This window comes from Platichthys flesus, chromosome 24 (assembly GCF_949316205.1).
Source record: "Platichthys flesus chromosome 24, fPlaFle2.1, whole genome shotgun sequence".
In the NCBI taxonomy this organism is placed as follows: Eukaryota; Metazoa; Chordata; class Actinopteri; order Pleuronectiformes; family Pleuronectidae; genus Platichthys; species Platichthys flesus.
In genome coordinates, this window is record NC_084968.1 from 11,528,589 (window position 1) to 11,556,431 (window position 27,843).

Below are 27,843 nucleotides of genomic sequence, written 5' to 3' on the forward strand. Positions count from 1 at the left end.
ACATATTGTGCTTTTTCAGCTCCTCTCTCTTATTATGTGTTTCATATCTTTTGTGTGAGTTCTGCAAAGTTATAAAAAAAGAAACTCACTGAAAAGCACAAAGTGTCTCCATCAACCAGACGGAGAAGAAAGCAAATGAAAGTCAATTCTATTACCAGGCCCTTTGAAGAGTGTAATACAAACTGGGTCCATTCTGGATCAGACAAAGGCAAGGCCAAGTGGCTCCTGAGATCCCCCACCTGTTTACCACCTAGTCAACACACCAACACTTCAACTGCTTCACCCATTCCACATGACATCCACCTATTTCCCCCCCGGTGTGAAGCTAAAGATATCAATAACTGCTTTAAGTCCAGTCCAGAATCATCATATTCTCACAGGCATCTAGTGTGTCACCGGTTAAATCTCATTTGCGTCTGAGTCTCTGTTATTCTTGGTGCCCGCTCAAATTAGTTGTAAATTACTTTTAAACAAGTTTGCTACGAGAACGGGTCAGAGCACGAGCGAGCGTGGAGACAGAGAGACGAGAGAGAGAGAGAGAGGAGACAGCATACCACAGAAATCCACACCGCTCCTTGCCCCTCTCGCCCAGGCCGCCACGTCACGTGACCAATGCCAGTGGGGGGGAAAGTCCCTGAAATTAGAGGGGTCGGCTCCCCACGTCCAATATCTAACTTTGACCCTTTCTAGAAAAATATATATAGACCCATGTGCCTTAATCTGAACACAGAATCATCTGTAGACATAACAACTCATGGCGTATTGCTCAGTACTTAAACTGGAAATCGGTTCACCTAAACATTCAAATGTACCAGACAGGTAGAATGAACCATTTTAACATTTAACTTGCAGCACAGAGCTAATGCTCCAGTGGGTATGTTTGATCGGGGGGGCAATGACAGGCGATACAAGGAGGCCTTGGCGACAGTTCTAGGCTGCTATGAAGGGCATGGCATTGCCTTCTTCCTGTGTTAAGGTGACAAGTATTATCACAGCAGGATACCACCCTAATAAAAGGACTTAAACCGTGAACCCCATCAACCTTTTATTCTGAACACGTGTTAAGTGGAAACAGAGGATTTAGTTTTTTGGTGTTTTGAGGATAAACTAAAAGTCATTCGGCGATTAAATCATTTGATCTAGAGGTGGAGAGGATGTCAGAAAACGGGGAGAAGGGTCAATGAGATTTTCCTGGAAGCACAAGTGATATCGGCCGATTAACAAACTGAGAATAGTTGTTCATAAACAACCGTGTTCAACATAGCGAGAACGGCTTAAGACGCAGGAAGTGAGATTGAAAGAAGGAACTTGGACTTACAATGTGTTTGTGTATGTAAATCTTTGTACATTTTGTGCTCTTTTCCGCCTAAAGCGGCCATGCAGTGGAGATTATGTGTCACGAAGGGGCTCATCAAACCAACGGCCCCGTGCGCTGCCAGCTGGGGAGGATCAACACCTTAAAGTGTGGAGGACAATAGCCCCCCCCCAGGCTGGGTAAGGGCAGACAGCTCTGCTACTGTAGGCCACTCGCAGCAGGAAACACAGCTGAGTACAGTGACCTACATCTCCCACTCAGGAGCTTTCTGCATGAATGATGCAGCTTACCCTTGCTAGTGTTGCCCGCTTGTCACTGGTGTGTATCTGTTAGAAATGCAAGAATGTAAAATAAGTATTTGTTTCAGCACGACGTGTAAGTTATTGATTTTTTTATGGAAAAAAATGTCCTCGGGGGAAGAACAATATGGAGTATGATATAATAAGACATATTCACACATGGTGCACAAAATTATCATCAGACACTCCACACAGTTAAAGTTGAACACTGCACCTTTTAATAAATACAGTTTGAGTGTTGTATCAGACTTAACCTCAACCCCTGTCTCTTTAAGGCCCCCTTTCGGCTTTCTGATTGGCCAGTTGGCCCGCTCTGTTGTTATTGGTCCACTGATTCCACCAGTGTGGGAAATTATGGCCTTCGCTCAAATTTTTACAGGAATTTGTTTGGGAGCATGATGCTATGCGTGCATCATGCAAATGTTGGGGCATCGTGATATCTCATGACATCAAGGACAACTAACGAGAAGTTTCAGGAGATTCAAGAGCTGTGTATTCTGTTTGTGTACAAAAAAGTATGAAACACACAAGAGGAAATCAAACCTGAGAAAGCCTCAAACAGCTCCTTTAGTTAAACACAATCCAACCAGGAACAGTTCCTCAATTGGGCTTTGTAACTCAACCATCCCTACATGCCAGGGAATCAGGTCTGTCAAGTGTCAATATTCAGATTCACGAACTGTGTTGTCATTGTGCAAGCGCAACAGCTGGTGCCTGTGGGGGCAGTAAACCAGTAAACCATTAAATAAAGCCCCATCGTCTCCCCAGTGACAGACCTCCGAAATCCTAAGGACCAGTCTCAACCGCTGTGTCAATGTCAGTGTCGGGTACCACAACAGGGACTATGATGGAAAATGTACATGGAAAATATCACCAGCAGCTTTATAAATACACGGAGGGGTCGGTGTGTTTGGTGACGGATCTCATTAGGCTGGATCACAGTTCTAAAGCCCCCGGATTGAGAGGGGCAGCAGCTGTCCACTTCTGGAGCGACTGAGCGGCGACTGAGCGGCGACAGAGCGGCGATGAGACAGCAGCTTTTTCATTTGAGGTTACTACCTCAGCCGTGAAGGTTATGTCTTTACCATGTACCTTTGATTGTCAGCTGCGTCACACAAACGCTGCTTAACGGATTTCCAAAAATCACAGAGATGAAATATGGGCCAGGAAAGCAACCATTACATTTTGGCTTGAATCTGGACAAAGAGGCAGATTCCGTCAATTTGTTCATCAGAAATCACAAGATCCTCACAGGAATAATTCATGGGTCTAAATTAAAAAATAGAAAATCAGGCACATATAGGGGACTGATATCTATGAGTGTGTGTAATTTGATGTAGCTTGATTGAATTTAAGATGACTGGGACTTGGCGAAGGCGAGCTCTCTCTCTCCTCAGTGGCATTGTGGTTAATAATGCGTTACTGGATCCAAGCTCTCTTGACAGATGGATTTTTTTTGCAAGAGATGGATTTTTTTCATAAACTGTTAACTCCAAAACTCGAACATTGTAAAAACAATTTGGTGCTGCACAGTTATAAGGGATAGTCAAACCAAAACAATGAGATTAAAGATGGTACAGCAAAAGAGCATTTTATCAGATATTTCCTCAAAAGCAGCCTCTTTCATATTTTACCTGGTTAATATTAAAACATGTATTGGTGCAGCTTTAAATGACAAAATTATCATTCAATTCTGAGTGTATTTCAGTCCACTCTCGCAGGGTGAGGTGCTTGGTTCGACGTCTGAGGCACAGAGTTGTGTTTTTATTTCATTATTTCCTTGGCGCACGCGGAACCCTTCAGAACAGTCTGTCCTCGTCAGGGAAAGGAAATGACTTTGCCCGTCGAGCTGTGTAACCACAGAACCAGGACACGGTGACTCGCTCCACGTTCACAGTGACACTCGGGCACCACTAGTGAACCTAGAACTTGCTCTGAGGCACCTGCAACACAGCAAATAAAATAACTCTGTCTTTCCTCAAACGTGTGTGTATGTGTGTGTGTGTGTGTGTGTGTGTGTGTGTGTGTGTGTTAGTTTGCCTGAGCAGGGCCAGCAGCGAAGGAGGTTTCGCAAAATGCAAATCCATGTGCTTGAAGCATTACTTAAGCAAGCGCTGGAGAGAGAGAGAGATACGCAAATATTCAACCCCCTTTCCAAACAAATTCCTTAATAATTCATTCACCCTGCTTTGAAATATCCATAGTCACCTCTGATTTGACTGTATAAACACGGTGACATTCAGAAAATTGACCAGCAGAGTTATAGGTCATGAGACAAACATCTAAATCGTGTTTTCCTTTAGGACAATTGAATCTGTGATTCCAGCTACAGTGGCCGAGTCTGTGCATCTATGAGTTAAATGAAGCATGCGCGAAATGAGGGGGCCGCTCTGTATCTGAGACGACTATCATCCAGCAGAGAACGAGATGTCCTCGGCAGACAGAGGGAAGGGCTTTGTTTGTTGTAATGCCAAACAATTTAAATACACAACACAATTAAAACAGGGGGAAGACCACGTTCACATTGCCACTCATCCGACGACCTTCACAAACACCCCGCTCCCTCTCTTATTTATTCTCCGCAGGTTGTGCCTATCTGCCCGTTGCCACACTGAAGGTGAAGAGAGATGATTTATACTTCCTGTTGTTCATACTCTGAATTGGGCTCATGATTTTTGACTTGCCACATGCAAGTGGAGTTGCATTAAACGAGGAATCAGCTCAGATGAAAAGGTTCGACAACGAGGAAACTGTGTTTCTTAATGTGAAGAGAAACCGGAGTGACTTGTTATTTTAACTCACTGCTAAATCAATTTAAATGCCAAAACTAAAACAACTGTGCACGGACGCCTTCATATCACATGATGCATATCTTTGGCACCAGCATCAACTAGATCCTGATTCAGGTTTGTCTTTATCCACATAGGGCGGAAGATCCCAAGGACAAAAATATGTCAATCTCAGCTGACTGTGGTTGAATTTAAAATTAACCATATAAAGGGTTTAAATAAAAATGTTTATCGTGCTTTATATATCCAAAGCTAGTAGGAACAAAGCTACCGATGACAACTGACAACATCCTCTTCACAAACTAAATCCCAGCCCCTCTTTAACTCAGATATTCTCTTTTGAAGCCCCCGATTCACTAAATGTTAAACCTCACCCCCTCCAGTCTCCGCCCCTGACCGCACACAGCATGCTCAGGTGGCCCACAGCTTTGAACCCTCAACCTTTTCAACAGCACCGGCCTGGACACCAACTTATAATGCTTTATTACAGCTGAACGTACGAGGCGATACCAGTCATGACCCAAGCTACTTGTGTGAGTGCCTATGCAAATCTACTTGCTGTTCAAAAATCCATTAGAGAGCGCTTCACTATCATATTCTTAGAGCGACATTATCCATCTCTTTCTGAACAGCTTACAGTGTGGATCACTGATAGTGCTACATGCTAAACTACTGTTTAAGCTAAAATGCTATGCTACTGTCGAGCGACAAAGTCAGAGAACGAACTCTGTGACGTCATAACACCACAGCCTCTACAGTTTAAACTATATCAATTAAGGTTTTTGCAATTTAACTGTGCAATGGTGCTTTAGTTTTGAGAATCAGAAAACAAGCAGTCCACAAAGTAAGTAAGGAGGGTTTTGTCCGGCTCAAGGCCACAGAGATCACACCTAGACGAGTGCATCTAGACCACGACCAAGAAGACTTCGGATAACACCATGAAAAAAGTGTGAGCCTACTCTCGAGGCCAAGAGTTCAGTGTCTGGGCAGCAGAACACTTAATAACTCGGGGAACCTCTGACTCCGCCGCTGGCTCGTCCATCTTATTGTCCGGTTATCTCCTGATGCCCATGGGGACTGAAGGGTGATAACACTCCCTGTTGTGTGAACCCAGCCCTCTTCCCTCATCCCCACATGTGCCGCCACCACACCGGCCGGCTGGCTTCAGCAAAGACAAGCTCTCTCTACTGGGAGGCCGCAGCTCAAACAAGTGACTGGTAAACATTTTTTTTACAAGAATGATACAAAGCAGCTGAGCCATTGGGAAAAAAACTAGGAAACAGGGCGACAAGGAAACATGCAGAAGTAAATGCATCGTAGCAACACAAACACAAATTCACGAGTCACTCAAGCAGTGGTTCATCCCCCGAAGGAGACAGTGCATGCACTGGAGCTAACAGACGCACTGTGTTTTCCTCGCCTGATCCGGTGCCAGTGAAAAAGGCAGCTGACCTTTCCAGGGAGCTGGCAGGGAAATGGGTAATGCTGCGGTCATGTTTACTGACACAGTATTAAGTCACCACTATCTCTGTGTGCACTACCCTTCATTGTTTCGTGGGCAGAGCGGGCCGACGTGGTCCCTCGGCCCGCCTTGTACCGATACGGCTGTTGTGGAAAAGGGCAAGTGTGCTTTTGCCTTATTAATCAATACACTGTTTACCCGCGGTTTATTTTCGGGAGCTGCTTAACACTTGTTAGCAGACACAGTCATGAATGCTTAACTGCTGTCTGGGAAGAGGGTTTATTACTTCCTCCAGCGACGGTGCATGTGTTGGATGAACATAAATATATAGATGAGACCACGGGGCTTCTATTTACGAGGTGTTTTTATGTGTCCTCAGCTGCAGCACCGTGTGTTCTGTCCCAAAACAGAGCTCGTTGCGTATTTGTGCAAAGTGCAAAAGAGTGAATGAAAAACCCGAAGCTGCTTAAATTAGCTTTTTTAATTAAGCTTATGGGGATTTTACTTTAAAAATAGAAACAAGAAGAATGATAACGTTCGTAGCTGTGTCGCCTTGTTTTTAATTCATCCTTGATAATGGGCCTGTAGGGGGAAGGAGATCTGCTGCAGGTACGTTTCGCCAGCACTCCCGCAAATGTCACAACCATTTGGATTCGAATAAATATATTCTGGAGCTTTCAGGCAGCATTTCATGGCTTTCTTTCATCAGCAGGTGGGAGTTTGCTCCGATGTCGGGAAGATCTGTTGCTAAAAGCTTTTTTATAATGTGGTAACAGATGATTATATATGTCGGGCAGGGTCCAAACCCCAATCTCTGTTCAGGTCTACTCAGCCTTCTTAAAAGGAAGAATGAGCCACCTTCATCCTCTGATGAAGACCATGAAATGCAGCAGTAAGCCATGAACATTGACCTTGAGTTGAGCCTCTGTCTACACTGGATTGAGTTTAAAGCGTATTTGATGCATTTGCCAAGAGTTAGACGATGACTTTAATCCAATGAAGCTACAACAACCCACGAACAGTTCTCTGGAAACATAGCCGGAAGACTCCAAATACAGAAACGGCCGACAAGACGACTCCACAAAAGCTCACTAATCAACACAAGTGCAACAACAACAATTCACTGCTGTACAAGACAAGAACTATTCCTTTAAACCCCAAACGCACAACAAGTTGTCAGGTACTTGAAACGGAGAAAATGGTTTAAAGCAGGAAAATAAACAACTCCACGCGAGGTTGTCAAAATACTTCAGCCAAGATCCTCTCCAGTTTCACATCCGCCACTTATTACAGATGCCTTAAGTATTGTTTGACATTATCCAGACGTCTGTGGGGACCCTGCATTACACAGTGTGTGTTGGTGGGACAGGGAGAAAACTATCCTCCGAGAGGATGAATGCAACTCAAAAGAAACTGTGTGAAAACTTGGACATTTCACAATATATCTGACTCAGTCTCGGAGGTCAAAGCAGCTGTTTTCCCCAAAGTATGGCATCAGCTATATCAGAAATACGAGGTCAAATTTGAATTAAAAACAAAATTGACTGCGGCTTCTTCTGTCTTCAACCTCCCAAGATTGAACTGCAAAAGTCCCCGTTAAACAAACAACCACACAGATTAAACAATAGAATGATTTCCAGTTTCACATCCTTCACACATGGGCCTTTATCGAAACGGTCAATTAAGCTACCTGCCAGGAGCCTGTTAAGAGGAATCGGGAAATCCATACTGGCTGGTTAAAAACAGATGGACATCGTCAATAGTGTAATTTCATGGGGAGAGAGTGTGGGGGGGGGGGGTGACCTTTGGCCTTCTGACTAATCAGCATGAGTCCTCACACAATGCAAACACAGACGCATTCGAGGGACGTGTAAGGTAAAAAACAAATAAAAATGTCATGTTGCTTGTGGGAGGATGCACGAGTCCTGCAAACAAACCCACGAGCCCCACGGTCAATTCGCGTCGGCGTCCGAGCACCGTGACAGTGAAATGCCGTTTGCATTCCTGTCATGTCATGCATCCCCCCCCCCCCCTCACGGCAATGTACAGAGGTGAGGCAAGGGGAGGGGAGGAATAAAACGAAAAAAAAAAAACACACACACAAGGGGTGACTTACGACATTAACATGAATCACTTTCTATTACCCCCCACATCATCCCTTCTGCTGGGTGAATGGGGGTTTTCCTCGGCTTTCCCCGAGAAATCCTCCACGTAGGAGAAGAGGGGGGGGGGGGGGGGGCGATGCGTGCATGCGTTGAAATATGAATGAATCCGTGGCCACTTGTATCCTCGGCGCCTTTCTTACCTGCTACGGCTGCAGCACCGGGCAGCCCGCTGGAGGAAGAGCAGCCGAGTACCGCATAGATGACGAGTCCACGTAGCAACACATCCAGCAGCGCCGGGAGGATGCACCTCATGGTGACCGACCTGGTTTTAGTGGGTGTCGTGTATCCGTGGGAGTGTGGGTAGGTGGGTGGGTTGTTGGTTCACCAACCCCCTCCAAAAAAAAAATAATTAAAAAAATAATAATAAAGAATAAATTACTAATGAATGAAAAAAGAAATAAGAGATAGAAGTCTGTTTTCTTTTTTAAGTGGTGTCACAAGCAAAACAAAAAAAGAAGAGAGAGAGACACCAGGGAAATGCACCAACTTCCCCCACCTCCCCCCCACCCACCCCCCCTCTCCCTCTCTCGCAGACCGGCACCGGCTAGCGGCTGAAAACCGGGCACCGTCCGCGGAACCTGACGGGAGCGTGGAAGAAGGAATAGTGGGTCATGGCGAGTCCTCCATGAACGGCGAGTGCTAGTTTTCCAAAATAAAATACCCCCGTAAGGAGAACCGGCGGGCTGGCGGTAAGAGAGCGAGCAACGCACATGCAGCCTCCGGTCTGGAGGAATCCCCCTCCCGGTCCAAAACAAAAACACCAGATGCGGAGCTGAAGGGAGAACCAGCGGGGACGCTTCTTCTTCTTCTTCTCCTTCCGCTGCGGGGGGTAGAGCCGAGGTGTTGGGGGTTTAAATCCGTAGCGTGGGCCCGTGGGTCGCGGGCGCGGAGGAGTCCTTGTACTTCCACGTACAGTACACAAACACCGGGGACAGCCTCAGCATATTGAAGTGGCCGAGCCTCCTAGGTCCGCCTCTTCACGCGAAAGTAGCAAATCCCGTCGCATCGAGTAAAACCGTCCGCTTCTTCTTCTGCTTCTGCTTCTGCTTCTTCTTCCTCTTCCTCTTTTCTTCTTCTTCCTCCGTCTCCCGGGGATCCTCGTCTAAAATGTTGTTTGTTTTATTTTAATTATTCGCGTCGTCTCTCTTTTTTTGTTTTTTCTTCCTCTCCTTCCCCGCGTATGAAAGCCGAGCTCCCCCCCTCCGCTCCCCCCCTCCGATCCTGACACATCAGCTGCTCCGCCGGCTGATGCAGCGGCAGCCGGGGGAAGGAAAAGCCGAGCGGGGCCGGAAGTCGGTGGCCGTGATGGTGTTGACATCACAGCGCGGGGAGGAGAGACGAGAGGGGGGGTACTTTAATCACCAGCCCCACTTACTACATTATTATTATTATCATCATTATTGTTATAACGAGTGTATCCTTCCGGTTTTTCTATTTTTATTTTATTTTTTAAATTAGGCTCTAAACTTTGAATCCCTCAGATGAGCTTCACCATGTTGCTCTCTTGTTTCCTGATGTCTCTGACGCCGGCTCCATTGTTTCCACTTCCTCACTCCGGCCTATTAAAGTTTTTCGAGCGCCCCCATTGGCTGGACTGTCCCAACATGGCAGCGCCCGATTGGCTGCCTAAGGACAGCACCGGCGGCTTTTGAAGAAGCTCAGCGCGGGAAATAAAGTGACGTTTGCCATGATTTATTTTTTAGGAAGCAAAAATCATTTCCCCTCCATCACCCCCACTACTCATTTATTATAAATGATAAAAATAGAATTATTATAATTAATACAACACCTCGGTTCAAAAGAGAAGATGACACATCCTCACAAGTACTTATTATTATTCATGGTACTAGTCTACTTATATAATATATCAAATACCACAGTGAATAATAATCATTATTTTAATTTCACTTGCAAAAATGTACAGCTGGATTATATTGAAAACAACAACATCTGGTCAAGGCCCCAACACAAACAAATGACCCCACAGACGGCAGGATGGTTTGATTTTTCAGATAAAAATTCGTCTTGTTATGTGTTTGCTGCTCTAATAAATTGATACCGATATTTTTGAAGAAGCCTGAAGCATCTAATCAGACAATCTGACTTTCCAGATGCCAAAAATTGAATTTTTCAGATTATCATTCAGTTTAGTAAGGCATCCTTAAATCATCAATCTTCAAAAATATAAACTCAATTGTTATCACAGAGCCTGTGTTGACCACAGCAATGACAAAAACAGCAAACCCATTCCAAGAGAAGGACCAGGAAACCAAAATCACTAAAGTAGATCTTAATCCAGTTTGAATTGACATCACACATCTGTCTCAACATTAACCAAATGATTTATTGCACATTAAACTCTCCTCGTCTGAGACCTCTGTAAGAAATGGCCATTGCATGCTTCAACCTTTAAGTCTGTAACATACATTTGCACTGGCTATTAACTTTAAATCTTTAGCTAAACTATTTTCTGGAAGTTTAATCTTAAGGGTTTAAATCTTATCTTTTCCAGAGCATGATAATTAACATTTCTAAAATATATACAGGTAACATAGAAAACTCTGAACTCCATTTGTAATCAATCCTTATAACTTCAGCATCCTGGACAGACTTGTGTCAATATACTGTTAAATTTGATAAGGTTTGCAAACCGAATCTCATACACGTTGAGTCATTTTGTATAACCAGTCATGAGAGCACATCACCACAACATCGTACATCTTATTCAGGTCACTTCTTAAGTAGATATCTGTCAGCGACAGCCAGACTCGGAGTGTCGATGGACATAAGGTCCATCGTCCTGCAATGCAGCGCGTCCGCCACCAGGAGGGACCGCTGAGTGAGCAGAACCATGCAGCAGGTAATAGTCTGTCTCAGGAGAAACAGACTTGAAGGGGGCCAAAGGAGGCGCATGGCTGATAAAAGAGTCAGCCGTGGGAGTCCTAGTAAACAGGTGGCAGATGTAGCAGCAACCGGGAGACGGCGAGAGACACGAAAGAGAAGAGCAGCATAATTCGATACGAGCCCTCGGAGGGGGCAGCGGGAAGGAAGGCAGCCAACAAACAAGGGAGGAAAGGAGCAGATGCTACATGTGGGAGGAGGACTGTGGGAAGGGGGACAGACGGTCGAGGCTGGGAGAAAAAAAGAAAAAGCTGCTACCTGTCATTTAGGGAATTCTACTTTCACAGAAAATGTCTACGGTGAATTTAAGAGCTGTACACCTTCTACAAATATTTACCCTCTCACACAAACACAAAAAAACTGAGCGGGGGAGCAGGAAAGATCCGGCAGCGTCTACTGAGGCAAAACTTTACAAAAAGCCGTCACACAGTTCAAAGTCTAAGTCACTCAATGTTTTTATAGAATATCGTGAAGGAAAGGATTCAACATTTTATTTTATTTAAATGAAAAAAGGTGCTTATGAGGTTGAACATTAAAATGTGTTGGATGGAAGACATTGGCATTACCTGGCAAAATAAATAGTCAATATATAAGAAAAATGGAGGTGACACACATGTTGTCTTTAAACAGGACAAATAGCTGCAGACATTCAGGCATTAGATGCAAAACCTTCAACCATAAAACAGTAAAATGCAATAAATAGTGGCACTGAAGGTAATTAATGCCCCTGAAGAGGGCAGTAATATATCATTAATTCATAAATATAATATATTAAGGGTACACACAGCAGATGCTTATCATGCGCGTTCCAGTTTTATTTGGTCTGTGTCCGTCTCTCTCGACTCGCTGTCACGGACGTTACAACAATCAGGAGCCACGGAGCAGAATAAATTGCAATGAGCTACTTAACACTTCATTAGCCAAGCATGGAGACGTTACTGTTGTTCTGTCTCGCACGCTGCAATCCCAACAGCTCGTGCTTCTCCTAATGAGCTGCTCAGCAGATCTTGGCAACTCTGCTTCAGGGCATATGGCTTATGGAGGTTAGCTGCACCTCAATGGTCTGTAGGCTATACCTCTATATGCTGTATAATATCTAACAACACGACACGGAGTATTCATTACTTTTGGTAGCTTTTCTACTTGAGGCGCTGCAAGATGAGGTGTGTGATGCCTGTGTAGGTTTTATTCCTTCAAATCGCACAGTGGAGTCTGGTGGTTTCTTGACAGACGGTTATCCATACTGGTGTGGCTATGGCATAGCAGAGTGGCTTTTTTTCTTTTTACTGTCTCTTTACCGTACGTACCACGACTCGTCAGCACTCCTCAGATGGCGCTCGCGAACAGAGAGATCTGGATGAGCGGCATAACCTTCAGGGTCGAAAGGTCAGCGAGGACGGCCTGCAGTGTTCGAGTCAAACAAAACACAAATGAGATTTGTCAACTTCCCATTCCCCCCCCAACTCCTCCTGACCGCAGCAAATGAATTAGCCCATGGAGAAGAGGGAAATAATTAACAGCCTCACCCCCTTTGCAAGACACATGTTTCAGCATTTCAAAAAAAAAGAACCCACACACAGCTACACACATAATGATGATGCAGGATCATTGGGAAGCGACAATCCATGCTCCCCACCTTGTCCTTTTCAGACGGGTGGGAGATTAAATTTAGTGACCCTATCGTGTTTAGAGAGACGGTTTAATATTACAACGCTGGACCCGAGGTTCTAAATATACGATAAGGAGCAGTATGTTATGATATCTCTCTCTATCTGAGGGCAGGTGGTAAATGGGCAAGCAAATAGTGCGGGCCAGCATCTTAGAACAGCAGATAGGACGCGGCCCTGTGTGTCAAATTGTAGTTTAACTGCCTCAGCCTCAGGGATGAGGGGAGCGGGGGAGGCAAGTCATCATATGGGTTACTCCTGGTGTCAGTCATATGATAGTGGGAGCACAGTATGGGCGCGGTATACCATGCACGAGATTACTGTCATCTTGCAACATGAGTTCCTGCAGAATTAATTTGAGGTGGAAGTACTGGTTGTGTGTTTTGGTTCGCCAAAGTTGCACAAAAGAATTCAGCATTTTTTATCACACAACTCTGCAACGAGAAAACCTGGCCGCCGTTTTTTATCAAGGCTGGACCGAGACAGACTGAACTGTATGACAAGCCTGTTTGCCAAAAGGAGGCAGTAGACCAGGGGTTGTGTTGGCGAGCTGGTGAGAATGTGAGAGATCTTAACTGTCCAGTTTTTTCAGACGTGCATGCAGGAGACTGGGTTACTTGAACTGGCTGGTCATCAATGGCTATTTCCAGACTTTCAAGAGTATGTGGGAGGTGCAGTGAGAGGGGTGGACACACACACACACACACACACACACATATATACACATGGAAGTCAAATGTGAAACAGCCATACCTCAGCTGAGGTAAGTGACGTCACCTCCATCAGGTTCTCGGCCCGGAAGGCGAACACGGCAGCTGCGAGGACTGGAGGAGGTGTGAGTAAGGGGAGTAATTCAGGGAGCAAGGAAAAGAGGAGGACAAGACATTGATGAGTGATATAAGAGAGGAGGAGGATGGGGGAAGAGAGGGATGGGGCGAACAGAGGAAGGAGGTTGAGAAACATAACAGACGCAAATGACCAATAAAAAGGGTTTGGCGAATGTGTATATCTGCTCACCTGCAACGACCTCCAGTGAGTCGTATCCCAGGATTCGATCCCAGAGAAGAAGCAGCTGGTCAGTAGACAGATACCCAGAAAAGGCCCTCACCATCCACTTGAAGGCGATACGCAGTCTGGATAACAAGACCACGTTTTCTTTACAGTTCATCGCAAAGTAGTATATTTAAAAAGTACACAAAACCTTTACATCTCCTTCCACTCTGTCATTATGTTTGAATTAGATATAAAGATCTCTTGTAAGCATGTAAATGTTAAATAAGTGATTAAAAGGGCTTTTAAAAGGGCTTTTAAAAAAAAGAGTGTAATTAGATAATAGCTCCACATGGTGGCAGTAGCTCACAACGGCAGGACAGCAACAACATGGCAAAAAGCTCAAGAGTCAAATGCATCTGCGCAAGTTAAATATGACTCATACACCTAACAAACAAAAGGTGAAATAAATAACGTTTAAATAAAATGCTTAAATAACGTTTTCCTAATTAACTGACTACGACACAACACAGATTTGTCACGTTTTGTTTACATTTGTTTCTCTGTCATCTTTGTGGTGGTTTGGATCGATAAATAGTTTGTGTCTGTAGTTTATTTTTTTTCTGTAAGGTGCTGGAACCGTGCAGCAACTCACGGCTGTGCACCAATCTGCCGCAGGTGGTAGAAGAGCTGAGGCAGGTGGGTCTGGAGCAGCCGCTCAAACTGCAGGCACAGGGACACGATACCCTGCAGGAGCCCGTGTGGGACCGGGTTATGAACGAGGCATTGTGCAAACTTAAACTCTACAACGATTTGAGTTTGATTGACATTCAACAGCAACAACCACCCATCCCCCTCCCAAAAATGATATCCAGGATCTTACCGAGGGACAGGAGGAGATGGAGTGTAATCTGAAGAAGAAGCGGGTGTACATCTCCCTGAATACACTGTAGAGCTTGGACGGCTCGTTGTACAAGAAACACAATGGGGCCACTGAGGGACAAAGATATGCGCACACACACACACAGACACACACACAAACACATTACATCCTGCTCATTCGATGCTGCATTAGCTCGGTGCATTAACAAGTTAATACAAAACCTACTCACCGTACATTGAAAAGCCATGGAACGGGATTACACCTGTTTAAATGAACATTTCAAGTCAGTGCAATCAAAGACATTCATCCTGCAATTAGGCAACAAGTGTTTAGGCGACGACTGAAGGATTTTGTACGAGAGGCTCTTGAGAAAACGTCAAACATCAGTTTTTCTAGAAGCACCTTCTTTGCCATCACTCAGACACTTATGGAGCGGAGAGGGGACGCAGCTCGGCTCAGGTACCGAGGAAAAGCAACGTGTGTTAACTCATATGGATGATGCCCTCAAGAAAAACTTCAAAGAGGATTAACACAGGCCAAACAATCACAGTGACTCTGAACAGGCCCTGCACGAGTTTCATTCATTTCAATTTCAGCATAAGTGGATAAAGTCAAAATAATGTTGATGTCAAAAACGCAGGCTCACCGTTGGGAGGATAAACAACAGCACACTCCTCATCTCCCACTTTCCCTGTAGGACGGAGAGAGGAAACAGCATGTTGGGGCTTTAATTCAATTTTAACTTCATTTATTTATCAATAAGGACGACACACATTAATCAACATTTCTGTTTATGTGCCGGTGTAAGTTAGTTAGCCGGCTCATTTTCAACTGCAGTCCCAAGGAAAGTGTTTTGATACCAGGTAAGTCTGAGAATGAGCCATTTGAGTTATTACAATAAAGACAAACATCTTAAGTTGACATGCTGAACAATACCAAACCTCATTAGTACAGTGGTAAAGCTAGAATTAACATCGGACACTCATAGAAGACATGGAAGAAGTTAGCAGCAAGAAATAACAGTAAAAATCTGATTATTATAGGAGTTAAAAATCTTCCATCTGACTGCTGTCCAGTCTATATGATGACAGTGTGTTAGTGTGTGTGTGCATGTGTGTGTCTTCGGTGATGGCACATCCTCTCACCCTGGATGTAGGACTTGGGAGGAGTGGCACTGTTGTATTTGAAGTGCTCCAGCACGGCCGTGTCCCGGGAGAAACACAGCAGCACCTGGGAACACGCAGGGATTAAACTCACATGCACACACACAGACACACACACTTGACATTTAACAACCACTGGAATGAAACAACAAATGTTACATTTATCATACATATATATATATGAAAAATGTGTGGTTTAACATCTGGATGACTCAGAGTCTAAAATGATCTGAACCAAGACTTGAGTTTTAGTTTAAATAGATTGAGTTCGGCTGGTTCACAACTGAGATGAAGCTGTGATCATGTTTTAAGACAAATTCAATCCTGAACGCAGATAATTCTAGTCATTGCAAATGGATTGGAGGCTGAGCAGGTAATGTTGTCCCTGTCTGAAGTCAGTGGACAGAAGCAAGAGTAGTTAATAGACGTATTTGCTCTGTGATGTCTTGAGGAGCCGCGGTTCCTCTTGGGGTAAGAAAACCATTACAGCAGTGCACCTGGAGCCGGCATCTCAGGATGGACACAGGCAGATGGCAACTGAGCCTCAAGTGGCCGATCGTTTCACAAAATGACAGTGTAAGTGGTCGCTCTTTCCATTACGGCCCAATTCCGGTGCCTTTTTGAGAACAGATCTCATTTCCACCGACCACTTGAGAGGAATAACAGTTGGAGGAGGAATGATCTGGTGACGCAGGCAGCACATGAGGGGGATGGCGTGCGTCTTGTCCATCTTCTGTCAAACCTTGAACTGTTTTTCTGTGATTAGGAAATCTGGGCGTTTGTAGGAGAAGCATTTGGTCTGTTTGGATTGATTGAAAACTGTCACTCGTCCTATAGGGAAGGAGCTAAATACAATGTTCAACTTTGAATATCATATAAAATTGGATGTAAATAAGTCACTGTGGCACTGCTCTCAAATCACACAAGGACATTTTCCTGATGGATTTCCTGCACTATTTGGTATTAATTGCTTCTGAAGAGCCGCTTCTGTTTTCACTCCTCTCTGTCCATCTGTTTTCTCAGCAGGATTACGCAAAAACTACAGATTTCCACGAACACTGATGGAAAGATGAAACGTGAGCCAAGAAAAAAACTGATTGGACTTTGGGGCAGAACCAGGATTTTAGTTTTTCACATTTTATAACTTTCCCAGTGAATAATTTACAGATCTTGTTGAAAAGAAAATCTGAATTTGTGTGTGGGTCTGTTAGGCCAGGGACGAGGTGGGCTCTGTACTGAGAAACCTTCAAGTTTATTTTATAAACCTCAATAAACTCATTTGAAGTGTCTTACTCTTCAGAACTTCCTGTACTTTTCTATAACTTCTTAAGAGCATAACAGCACCGGCGTGAACTCACACTCTCCGAACAATAAACAAGATTCTTTCACTGCCTAGTGAGTTTACCATCGCTCAATATTGACAGGGATACAGACGCCTTGTACTGGCTACACTTGCGTGCTCGTTTGTTAACCGCAGAGGAGCACGACTTGTTGACAGCCGCCGAATAAACTGGTTGCCAGAGTGTGTATACGTGTGTTTATCAGTTGAGAAGTGAAGGCAAACAGAGCGGTGACAACCAGAGAAGCTAATAATAAGTCATATCCTCGCCTGAGCTGAATAAAACCAGCAGATAAAGAGGAATGCTGTCATATATTAACTGGGCCTTGGTTGCGTGACAGGGAATTGACACAAATTGTGATGTTCGGGGGGAAAGAAATGACTCGTTATGAGGATTAAGCTCCTTATCTGGTGGAAGGAGAAGACGCAGCAGTGATGGTGGTTTTATCTTGTTTTTAAGAGTAGTGGGAACCAGTGAGGAGAACATTTAAGCTTTATGTCCACTGATAGAAACTAGAACTAGTCACTCAGCAGAGAGCATAGAACCACCAAGGCCCAACAGTCACATCATCTTCCCTAAATACGAGTTTAGGAAAGTTCCTGGATCCGGACAAAAGGTTCGGCCGATTCCTTACAGAGAGTTTTGCACAACCCTGCTGGCAAACCAACAAATGATCAGGGTTAAAAAGATATTTAAGCTAACAATGTTTTTGTGATTGACTGGAAAACCTAATATTCGATAATAGCGAGTGAATTTAAAGGACTTCAAACTAAGAGTGCTGCTGTGTATGAGGAAAAGAGATGGAGAGCTCCACTGGGCAAAGGAGCGCTCACCTGATAGAGGAAGTCTTCAAACACAAAGTAGTAGTCGTCGTTACTGGCGGTGAGCTTCACGTCCTGGGGGGGGCAGGATGTCGATAATTTAATTCTATTTCATTAGGACAACCACATTTATTCCAACTAAAAGTCCAGCTCACGTATACACAGATACTGTGTGAAGCTTCTATGAAAACACACTGCTATCTCTGTTTATGTTATGCAGGACGAATGTTTGAATGATATGATCGAAGGAATTCAAGCTTTAAATATAATGTCCTGTCAGGGCAGTTAAACAAACAATGAGCAGTTATATCCAAACAGCACCTTATAGATGAGGTTGTCCACCAGCAGGTCATGTTGAATGACTCCAGCCCTCAGCTGCTCATAATGCATCACGTCCTGAAAAGGCAAAGTTCAAGTTTTACCCTCATTCGTTCCTCAAAAAAACCCATCAACCTCTTTAAATCACTTTTACTTTAAACATCATGTACTTTCCCCCCCGACAGGTCACGACAGGAGGCCTAAACGGAGCTGGAAGGATGGGTGTTGTGTTTCCGAACCACTTGCCTAAACTCTAACGTGTCTCCGGTTCGAGACAGGTTATCGTAAATGATGTGGGGAGGAGACAACAGGGTGGATGGAGAGATTTGAAAAAAAGAAGAAGAAGAGCTGTGAAGCAGCTTGGCAACGACGAGTGCTGCGGATGTGGAGAACAGAAACAGAGGTGGTCATTTTGACGGCTGAGACACGACACTGAAACCACTTATTTGGAAATAAGTTATGGAGAGGAGTTTTTATATATATCTCTGAATAAAAGACACAAAAAGAAGTTAGTACATCCATTTAAGATTGATAGATAGAGGAATAATAGGGCTTCTGTGATAGAGCTGCAGGTTATTCTTGTTTTAAGTCAACAGGAGTCATTTGCCTGCAGAAATAATTCACATTAGAGAGGTTATAGCCAGAACCGACACTCTCCAGATCCACGTCAGGTGTCCGTCAATAAAGCAAGTATTGTTTTATTGACTTGGCCTCCACGGTCGACTCTGGACTGCAGCGTTTACACAGCACACACAGGCAGGCGGCTGCTCTGTTTGGGCTAACTGTGCTAAATGGCCAGCGTTTGATTATCTTAGCAACTGGAGCTGCAGCTGAAAACTTCGGCCTGTAGTCAACACGCAGTTTGGGAATCGATGCAGCTGCGTGTGTGCATGTGTGTGTGTGTGGCTGCTTTATAACACACACTGACAGCTGCCACCGGTTGGTGTTTGTGTGTTTGTGCGTTTTGCTGAAAGTACCGGAGGCTGGTTGGTGGAGTTCAGGATGAGGGCCCACAGGTCCGCCCGGAGCCCAGTGGGGCAGCCCTGTCTGCTGTACTGCTGCGCTGCTGCACTGTCCTGATCCAGAACCACTACACAACACACAGACAAAAAGTGAGACAACATAGAGACACACACACAGGGAGGGGTCACGACTTCAGGCAGAAACATATTCACATCAAGCTAAACTAGGTTAACCAGCTACTGGCTAAACTCGTCATAAAACTGTACATATAAACTATATACAACATCCAGTACTATATATACAAGAAAGACTGCACGATCTATATATACACACTAAACATTAAACTGTACTATATGTACTACATATACAAAATACTGTATGAGATATATTTATATATATACTAAACATCATACTGTAACTGTACAATATAAATGCAAAAAACTGTACTATGTATAATACATATAGAATATATATATATATACTTCAGAATCGATCCAGGGTTTCATGACTCGGTCAGAATGAAGTTTGTTTTCAACACAAATGTTGGAAAACACGACACACTAGTCGGTAAAGATCCTGGTTGGTACCAATATGAAAACGTTGGCTTATACTGGGCCAGCATTAAATTATGTGTTTGGGTTTCCTGGACTGCACAGACGTAAACAAGGATTTAATTTAATCCCTCTGGAAATGAATAAACTTTCAAAAAATATAGAACTCAGACGTTCCCCTAATGGCAATTATTACACAACTTTCCAAAAACACTCAGACATGAGCTGGAAACAAAATTTTTCAGCATATTCATTCAACAGTAAATCTGTGCTGTGGCAGTAGCTGAAAACACTTATAATCGAGGTGCTGGTCAGTCATAACATAAACTCACACACTCCTCGCCTCTTAAATTTCCAATCTGAGCGCACTTAACACTTGGCCCGGATCACAGCTCCACGGTCGGGAACCAACACGCAGCCGACCGAGACTGAAATATCAGAATCGGCCCAACGTGGCTGTGTATATAAAGTAAATAAGTCTGTATTTTTATAATTGTGTTGAATGATGTCTGATGGGTGGCTGTAATAAGGTCAGTGTTCACTCTGGGTTCATTTCTTTATTACCATAAAGAAATGTAAATATTTAAAACCAGGAACCAAAGACATACCTTTTTTCCCGATTTGAACGTAGTCATTTTCAAACAAGTCTACACAGGGTTTAAGAAGAAAAGAACAGAAGAGAATCTTCAGTTATCAGCGGCCGTGGTTCAGTTATTCTTATGTTATCTCTTTGATTTACAAACGCACAAAGTGTAAATACGATTCTATTTAAACCCCCAAAAACCTGCAATGTAAGAAAGTCAATATCTGAACTGGACAGATAGTGAATCGTAGAGAGGAGTGAAACAGGAGTACACGCTGATACGAGGCCAGTGGGGTTTATACAAAGTTGAATCCAGTCATTGTTAGGTAAACAGATTTATTTCTGATCATTCACAGGCAGTAAAAGAAAAGGTTGTGTTCAGGGTTTGACATTAAGAAGCTGCTGGAGCTTGTGTGTGAGACTTTTGTGAGAATACCTGGAGGAACATGTGCGTGGTCGTCAATCCCCAACTGCCCTGTGGCCAGGTTGAGCTCTGAGTAGGCCCGTCTCTGTTAGAAACACACAACATGGTTTCAATGCGTTCAGCCTGAGGTCACTAACGCACCAAACACATGCAAAAGAGACAATAAACGAGCAGTAAAAGTTTAAGCAGACATCCACATGAGGCCCTACCAGCTGAGGGATGTCCCGGACATTGAGGGGAACCTGGATCAGGCCCCAGTGGCTCCTGGCACTGACGTCCTCGCTGCTGTCGTGGTTAGGGTTCCGCAGGCTGATTAACACCTGCATAAAAAAGAATTAATGAAGCTTAGAACTGTTAATTTCTCTCATTTGAACTAATCTTCAAAACACTGACTGAGGATCTTCTTACCTCCAGGAAGTCTTTGGGGGCATAGACGGGCCTGAAGCGGCTTAAATCTGCAGAGAGACACAAACACTTGGATCTCAAAGGGTTTCTGGTATTTTTAAAAGCTAAACAAGTTCAAACTTTAAAATGTTTTAACAAAGATAGAGTTAGAAACTAATATAAAAGGATCAAAGTTTAATTTAGGTGAAATAAAAACAACATCTGCAAACTCTATTCCTTAAATAAATCATATTATTTCAGTTTTTTCACTCCATATTTCCCCCCTGGTCGCCCTACACCCCTCTCTCTCTCCAGCAGCAGCTCTGTGAATAAAACAGTTGATATAAACACAGAGGATAATTCTCCAGTGGACAAATGTACACAGTGTTTTTATATCGGCAATTTCAGGAAATGGGTTTAGCCCCCGCGGAGAACCTAGACTACACAAACGCTTCCAGCCGTGAAGTTCGTGCCATCAACTTGAACTTGAAAATGCTTTTTGCAGCCCAGAGTTGGCAACTTTTACAAAAGTCAAAAGGAAAAGCTGAGGCAACTTCAACCGGCCCCGAGTGGAACTTCCATCTGCTGCTGGTTTGTCGTGCAGCAGTAAAATCAAGTGGCGTGTCGTTACGGTTCTGGATAGAGGATGTTAGTCCTGCTCGTTATTGCGTCTCCGTCCAGGGAGTCTGGACAGCTTCTATATTCACAGTTCAAAGTGTTTACAGCGGGGGGGGACAGCGCACTGTCCTACAATGTTATTACATGCTGCCGTCCCGTGATAGCGTCGCTAGGACACAAGATTACCAAGTCCTTTTGAAGTGCGAGACACCGGTTCACTCAGAGACGAGGACTGAGGGACCTCCACTGAACATAGTGCACACTCTCCTCTTAAAGCCGACTTTTAAAACACACTTAGGGGACAAATTAATCACTTGTGTAGCTCAGTTTTCCTGACATATTTTGGGGGGCCTGTATGTGAGAACACAATGAGCACATTGAGGACTCACAATGTCATACATGACAACGGACAGAGCCTTCTGTATGAACTTCGTCCATATTCATTCATGACTTCTGGTGCAGTACCACTGGAAATCATGGGGGGCAGTGTAATCCTGCACAAATGCTATAATTTGAACCTTTGTTTGAGCAGTAACGAGAAGCTGAATACTCCTGTATCTACATTTAAGATGTCACAGAGTTGATCATCTCTAAGAAAAACCTCGCTGGATAAATGGAGGCTACAAAAGCAAACAGTAAGTGGCAGAGATGCGTTAAGCCGAAGTTAAATACACCAGCGTCTGAGTGATGCTGCAGTTAACAGACACGTCAACAATAATCTTTTATAAAAGGCAGATCGCTCGGGGGCCCAGAGCCCCTGGGTAACGTCTCCAGACCTGGTTCATCTGTGCCCATCTCGTTCCATTTGTTCATGAGCTCCTTCTGCTCCACTGCAGGTCTCTGGAGGAGGGGGGGGGGGGAGAGACGCTTTCAACAAACAGAACACCACAGAAACGAAAAACAGAACAAATACTGAAAATGTCACATCGGAAATGAGCTTCTTTGGTCATAAATACATTATTCATACACACACAGCATGTGCACAGAACCAAGTAACAATACAGATATAATGAATTAAACCGGGGCTCAGACTACAGGGGTTTGAAAATCCTAACCCGTTCTGAAAGGTTGCATTACGCACGGGAGGAGAATCTTTGCAGATATTCTTCTCTCTAATCTCAAACACAGACACACACAATGCAATATTTGAAAATAAGGACACAACATACGCACACAATATTATTCAGATGATCCAGAAGCAGCGACCCACCACCCCCTGGATTCTGAGCCCAGCTCATTATGAGTCTGTATCTAATTAATGAATGCTCACTTTAGGCTAATGTAGCTCCCGGCTACTGTCAAACTCAGTTCAGAGCTCAGTCGGCTCAGGATGAAAAACGATAAGGGCTTAAGATGCACTGTGCAAATGTGATGCTAACACAACAAGACAATGACAACAAATGTAATGAAGGTCTGTGCAGTAAGAGAAATGTCACCAGAGACTGAGCATTAAGAACTTGTGTAATTACGCCACGTCAGACATGATTGACAGTGTCTTAGCTACCATGCGGGCCAGAGGCACCCCCAGCTCCGTGCTCATGCTGTTCAGGCTTTTGAGGACACGCTTCTCCCAGCCGGCCTGAGTGAGAGAGCAAACACACAAACACACACACATTTAGCCTCAGATACTGTGTTACAAATGGCCAACTTATTTTAAACAAAAAGGCAGGGCAAGTCTCAGAGTTCAGCAGCTAAGATGATACAAGAGTCAAGAAGGTAGAAGAAGAAGAGAAGTGACAGAGATGAGATGAGACAGACTGACCTGAGCCTTGCGCATGTAGGCCAGCGGCTCTTTGAGATGCTCTGGAGGAGCCGCGGGATGACTCTGGGGCAGCTGGCTGAAAATAAGCAAAGACAAGAGCCGGGGTTTGAGGTTGAGGAAGCGTCACGGTACAATAGAAAAGGGGAAAACACATAAAGATGCCACTGTGTTCTCACCAGGAGACGGACAGATGGGAAGGGCCGAAGCCAATAAAGACACAAACAAGTCGTTTTTTCTTTAAACAGATAAGTGCACAAAAGAAGTCGAGATGTCAAACTGAGCATAAATAACAATGTGAAGATTTTTTTTCTTAGAAACAGGCCCAAACCAGTGCCCTGCCCCCTGAGCTCACACGACTCCACCAGACACAGCCACCGCCTCATGTCCCCTCCACACCGAGCACGCTCGGGGCATATTGAATGACTCAAGTTCTCAACATGTTAAACAACGTTCAACCCAATCCAAACATCTATAAGAGCGTATAGGGCCGACTTAAAGAGAGGGAGCCATTAGTCAATGTTATACGTTTTCCTTTAACAGCGAAGCATTTAGCCAACTATGGTTCAGCCGGAGCCTCCAGAGCAACGAGGGCACGTCGCCCTTAAAGGAGAGAGGACACAGTTGAGAAGCACTTATCAGAGAGTTTAGAGAAGAACAGGGGGTTTTCCAACAATTCTCATAAAGAACTAAAAGGGAACTTAAAGCTGGATTATTATGGACCGATTAATCATGTTTAAAATTAACCTATAGGCAACAGGGATAAATAGAATGGCGCCAACAGTCCCCTTAAAGTCAATCAAGCTGCACATAGTCATAAATATCAGTCCCCTGAATGTAACAGATGAATTTAATCAAGAAATTTGCATAATCCCGCTGACACCAAACCAACCTACACACGGGGGGTAGAGCAACAAGTTGGACCTGTACTGCCGTCACTCCCTCTGGTCAAAACACAAGTTTTGCGTACTGCAAACGCACACATATCCTCCCACTCTCACACTCAGATCAACAGCGTAAACAATTTACAATATGCAAAAAACACAGCACTTTTAATGTATGGAATGTTCCCGGTGGGATGTTTGCAGAGCAGACTCCGGCCTGATGTGCGTCTACATAGAAACAGATCATGAGCACTCACACCTCATGATGGAGAGATGCATCAAGTTTAACCATCACAATAAATATGTATCAACTGTATTTCAGAAGTTTAATGCAGTTTTTCATGGATAAAAATCTGTACGATCAACTTCTGAGACATCTCTTTATCACCTCTTGGACGTCCTAGCTCTTGATGTGAGTGCAAACACATATACAGGTGTAAATGAGGCTTCAGATGAAAGAATAATGTCAGCAACAAGAGAAGGACAGTGCAGAGTGACGGACATGAGACAGAGAGCTCAGCTGCTGGCACGCAGGAATTTGTTTTCGCCCTGAGGGAAGAACTCAGAATGTACATATAATTATAAAAGATCATATGGTGCTTAAAGGCCTTGAAGACATTTAAACAAACACGTTATATACTTAGCTTAAGAGTGAGAAAAGCTGTGACCTGATTTCACCCGTGTGGTTCTTTAAGTTGTGGTTCAATAAGTAGCGTGTGTTGTGTTTATCCTCCCAAATCAAGTGTGTGGGAACAGTATTGGTGACATGACGTGGACAAACAAAACAGTCTACAGACATTTAAGTTAAAGTTTTTAAACAGAGGTTAGATGGAGTACTTTTTAAATAAAAGTAAAGTGCAGATCTACTTTGGCAAACAGACGATGCACAGGTTGGGATCAGGAGGTTAAAACATTAGTGTCTCATGTGTTACTGTTGCTAAACTGCAAGAAATAAAAACAACACAACTTCAAATTCAGATATCATCCATGAACCACTGCATCAAATCGGGCGTTTCCCACCAAAATATATGAATATTCACGTGTTTGAGTCCATTGTTGGGTTCAAGACTTTCATGCATCACTTGTTGTACATTTACTAACATGATGCAAACCATAGGAATGTGTGTGTGTGTGTGTGTGTGTGTGTGAGTGTGTGTCAGGTGTGTATATAACTCACACATGCAGCTCCCTGTACACAGCGTTCTGCAGCTTCCTTTCCCAACCTGTGAGAGAAGGACACACATCACAATCATCACACAGACAACAACACAACAACAACACAAAAGGCAGAAGCTGATAGAATGAGACATTTTATAAATAACGGACCTGAGGTTTTGAGGAAACTGCGGACGTCTTCTTTGAGAGACTCCAGCTTCACGTCGGGCTGATGTAAACACTCCTGAAAACAGCACACACATTGTAAACACATTAAACGTGTGTAGCTGTTCATGTTCTTGTTGCATCGAGCTAGCAGCTTAGCTGGGGGTTAGCTTTAGCCACATGCTAAGCACTCACTTTGGCCTGTCTCTCTATCTGGGAGTGGAGGTGACTTCCTTTGAGCCGCTGCACGATGTGAGCGATGGTCACAGACATGTCGGTGCCTTCGTCCATCCTCTTCCTCCAGAAATCTACGTTCACTTTAATCTGGGTTTATTTGTTTTCCTCTTAAAAACCTGCACAGGTGTTTTATTATTACTGTTCATCAGCAGCCACAACCCGGAAGCAGCCTCTTCCCCCTCCACCAATCAGAATCCTCCCTGCGGAGGGTTACTTAGCAACTGGGGACGTTCGTGGGATCGGGCGGAAAGAAACAAACACCCTGGAATTTTTTGGTTCCGGGTCTAAAAAAGTTTTTTCAATAGTAATATAAATGTTAATTTTAAATCTTTTTACATATTATAAATTAAATCCTGTTACATTGTATATATACTATGTTCACAATCTGCACACTGTTTAAATTATACACAACCCTTTAGTTGTATTTGTACTTTTACTGATGTTACTATTTGTTTAAAAATATATTTTCCCATGGTGAAGTTAATAAAGGATTATATTAGTTTATCAAAGCTTGGCTTACTTTAGCTTGGTTTGACTTGGCTTAACCTGGATTTTCTTAGCTTAGCTTGGTCTTTGCTTATTTAAAGTGATTTTGTGAAAATACACAATTTTTTTCCCATTCTAACACTTTTCACACGTGACAAAAGCTCAAGTAAAGTTTATTTGTGCAACACATTTCCCCAGCGAGGCGTTTCAACATCAAACAAGTAAAAAAAAAAGTGGTGACAGTAAATTGTTTAAGCAACACACGGAAATATCCCCCCCATAAAAGCAGCATTTGAAAAGAAATGAAAGAGTTAAGCAGTTAAGCAGGAAACAAAAGATACACAAACACACAACCCTTTTGGGGTTAACATTTGGTTTATTGCCACATGTTGAGTGTTTCTTGAGCAAGCTGAGCACATTTGGTTGACACGTTGTTTGTTAGTTGTTCTTCTGCGTTACCTTCTGCACCACATCTACTTCCTGGTTTGGCGAAAATATGAGACCAGGGTGCAGCGTGTTTAAATACAGGCCCGGTAAATGGGCCATACCAAGTGCTGCACTGGCATAGGGGGGAATGGGGTTTTCAGTTGTTGCAGTCTCTGTTCTGTTTTAAATAGTTTGGATTTGCCCCTATGTCTATATAAGTCTCCCTCTTGAGGTGTCTGTTTCTCCTTTCTTAGATTTGATCAGTTGTTTGAGTTAAGTATTGTATTTATATTGTAACTATAACCAAACTTACCAGAAACATTAACACTTAAACATCCTGTGTGACAATAACAATGACCATAACAAAATGTTTGAGAAAAACACATTCGACGTAAACCCTGATATTTTCTTTTTGTTTGTTTGGTCCATGTCCCATCAATAACACGGAGGAGGTGAAGCTCATCAAGTTCAGTTTTTTGTGTGTTTTCCGAATTCTTCGATGTGATTTCTCACCGACACGACTTCAAACTGTGTTTATTTGCGATGTTGCATCATGAAACATATATTTTACCTGAATCAGGCCTCTTCTCTGACAGGTTGCAACAGGCCTCAAGGTATAATCAACATTGTTGAACAGTGAACACCATCTTGCCCGAGGCGTCCTTCACCAGCAGTCAAGACAATAATCAGAGGCAGGTAGGGAACTTTGCTCTTGCAGGGAGCAGCACAGTTCATGTGAGAAATGGGGATGTTTAAGAAACAGGCTGTAGGAGTTGTTCGTATGAAGGTGAAACCCTGAACCTGCCTCCACAGGCCACAGCTTCCACAATGTTGCTGACATGGCCACATGACACGCCACAGCAGGGGACATCACGTTTTGAATTGAGTAGCTGAGACACACTGTAGATAACACAACACAAGATTGTTGCACATCTGGCATTTCAAGTTATGTCGATTCCAATCATGTTCCTTGTGTAGTTGACATATGTGCCAACTGGCTGAAATGAATAGCCTGAAGAATTAAAAGGAACACAACCAATACATGAGCCAGTGAACAATCAGTGCAATGATTTACATCAGGGTGATGCTATATTT

At 43.7% G+C, this 27,843-nt stretch overlaps 2 protein-coding genes across 3 annotated transcripts in view; both read right to left on the minus strand.

Moving 5' to 3' along the window:
- The window catches only part of stim2b (stromal interaction molecule 2b), a 32,381-nt gene extending 23,874 nt beyond the window's left edge, over positions 1-8,507 (minus strand). For both annotated transcript variants that reach the window (XM_062383675.1, XM_062383674.1), the window contains exon 1: positions 8,171-8,507. In XM_062383675.1, the coding sequence (XP_062239659.1) occupies positions 8,171-8,282 (112 nt within the window). In that variant the 5' untranslated portion in view covers positions 8,283-8,507. The remainder of the gene's footprint in view (positions 1-8,170) is intronic.
- A 2,898-nt stretch (positions 8,508-11,405) lies between these two features.
- Positions 11,406-26,008, minus strand: tbc1d19 (TBC1 domain family, member 19). The gene is made up of 21 exons (XM_062383695.1): positions 25,795-26,008; positions 25,606-25,678; positions 25,457-25,502; positions 23,399-23,474; positions 23,141-23,215; positions 22,413-22,476; positions 21,043-21,089; positions 20,844-20,954; positions 20,647-20,719; positions 20,236-20,274; positions 19,091-19,203; positions 18,117-18,191; positions 17,808-17,870; positions 15,617-15,701; positions 15,118-15,162; positions 14,701-14,733; positions 14,472-14,581; positions 14,244-14,335; positions 13,616-13,731; positions 13,352-13,422; positions 11,406-12,332 (listed from the first exon to the last, which is right to left on the minus strand). Exons 1-21 carry the CDS (start codon positions 25,888-25,890, stop codon positions 12,258-12,260), a joined length of 1,578 nt encoding a protein of 525 aa, XP_062239679.1. The 5' UTR covers positions 25,891-26,008; the 3' UTR covers positions 11,406-12,257.
- Positions 26,009-27,843: the final 1,835 nt, after the last annotated feature.

Excerpts from the sequence above, each read along its gene's own strand:
- tbc1d19 (XM_062383695.1), bottom strand. The coding sequence starts at position 25,890 with ATGGACGAAGGCACCGACATGTCTGTGACCATCGCTCACATCGTGCAG. Across the intron at positions 20,955-21,042 it reads CCCCCAAAGACTTCCTGGAG|GTGTTAATCAGCCTGCGGAA; the intron begins GTAAGAAGATCC and ends TTTTTTATGCAG. Across the intron at positions 14,336-14,471 it reads CCATCTCCTCCTGTCCCTCG|GGTATCGTGTCCCTGTGCCT; the intron begins GTAAGATCCTGG and ends GGGCTCCTGCAG.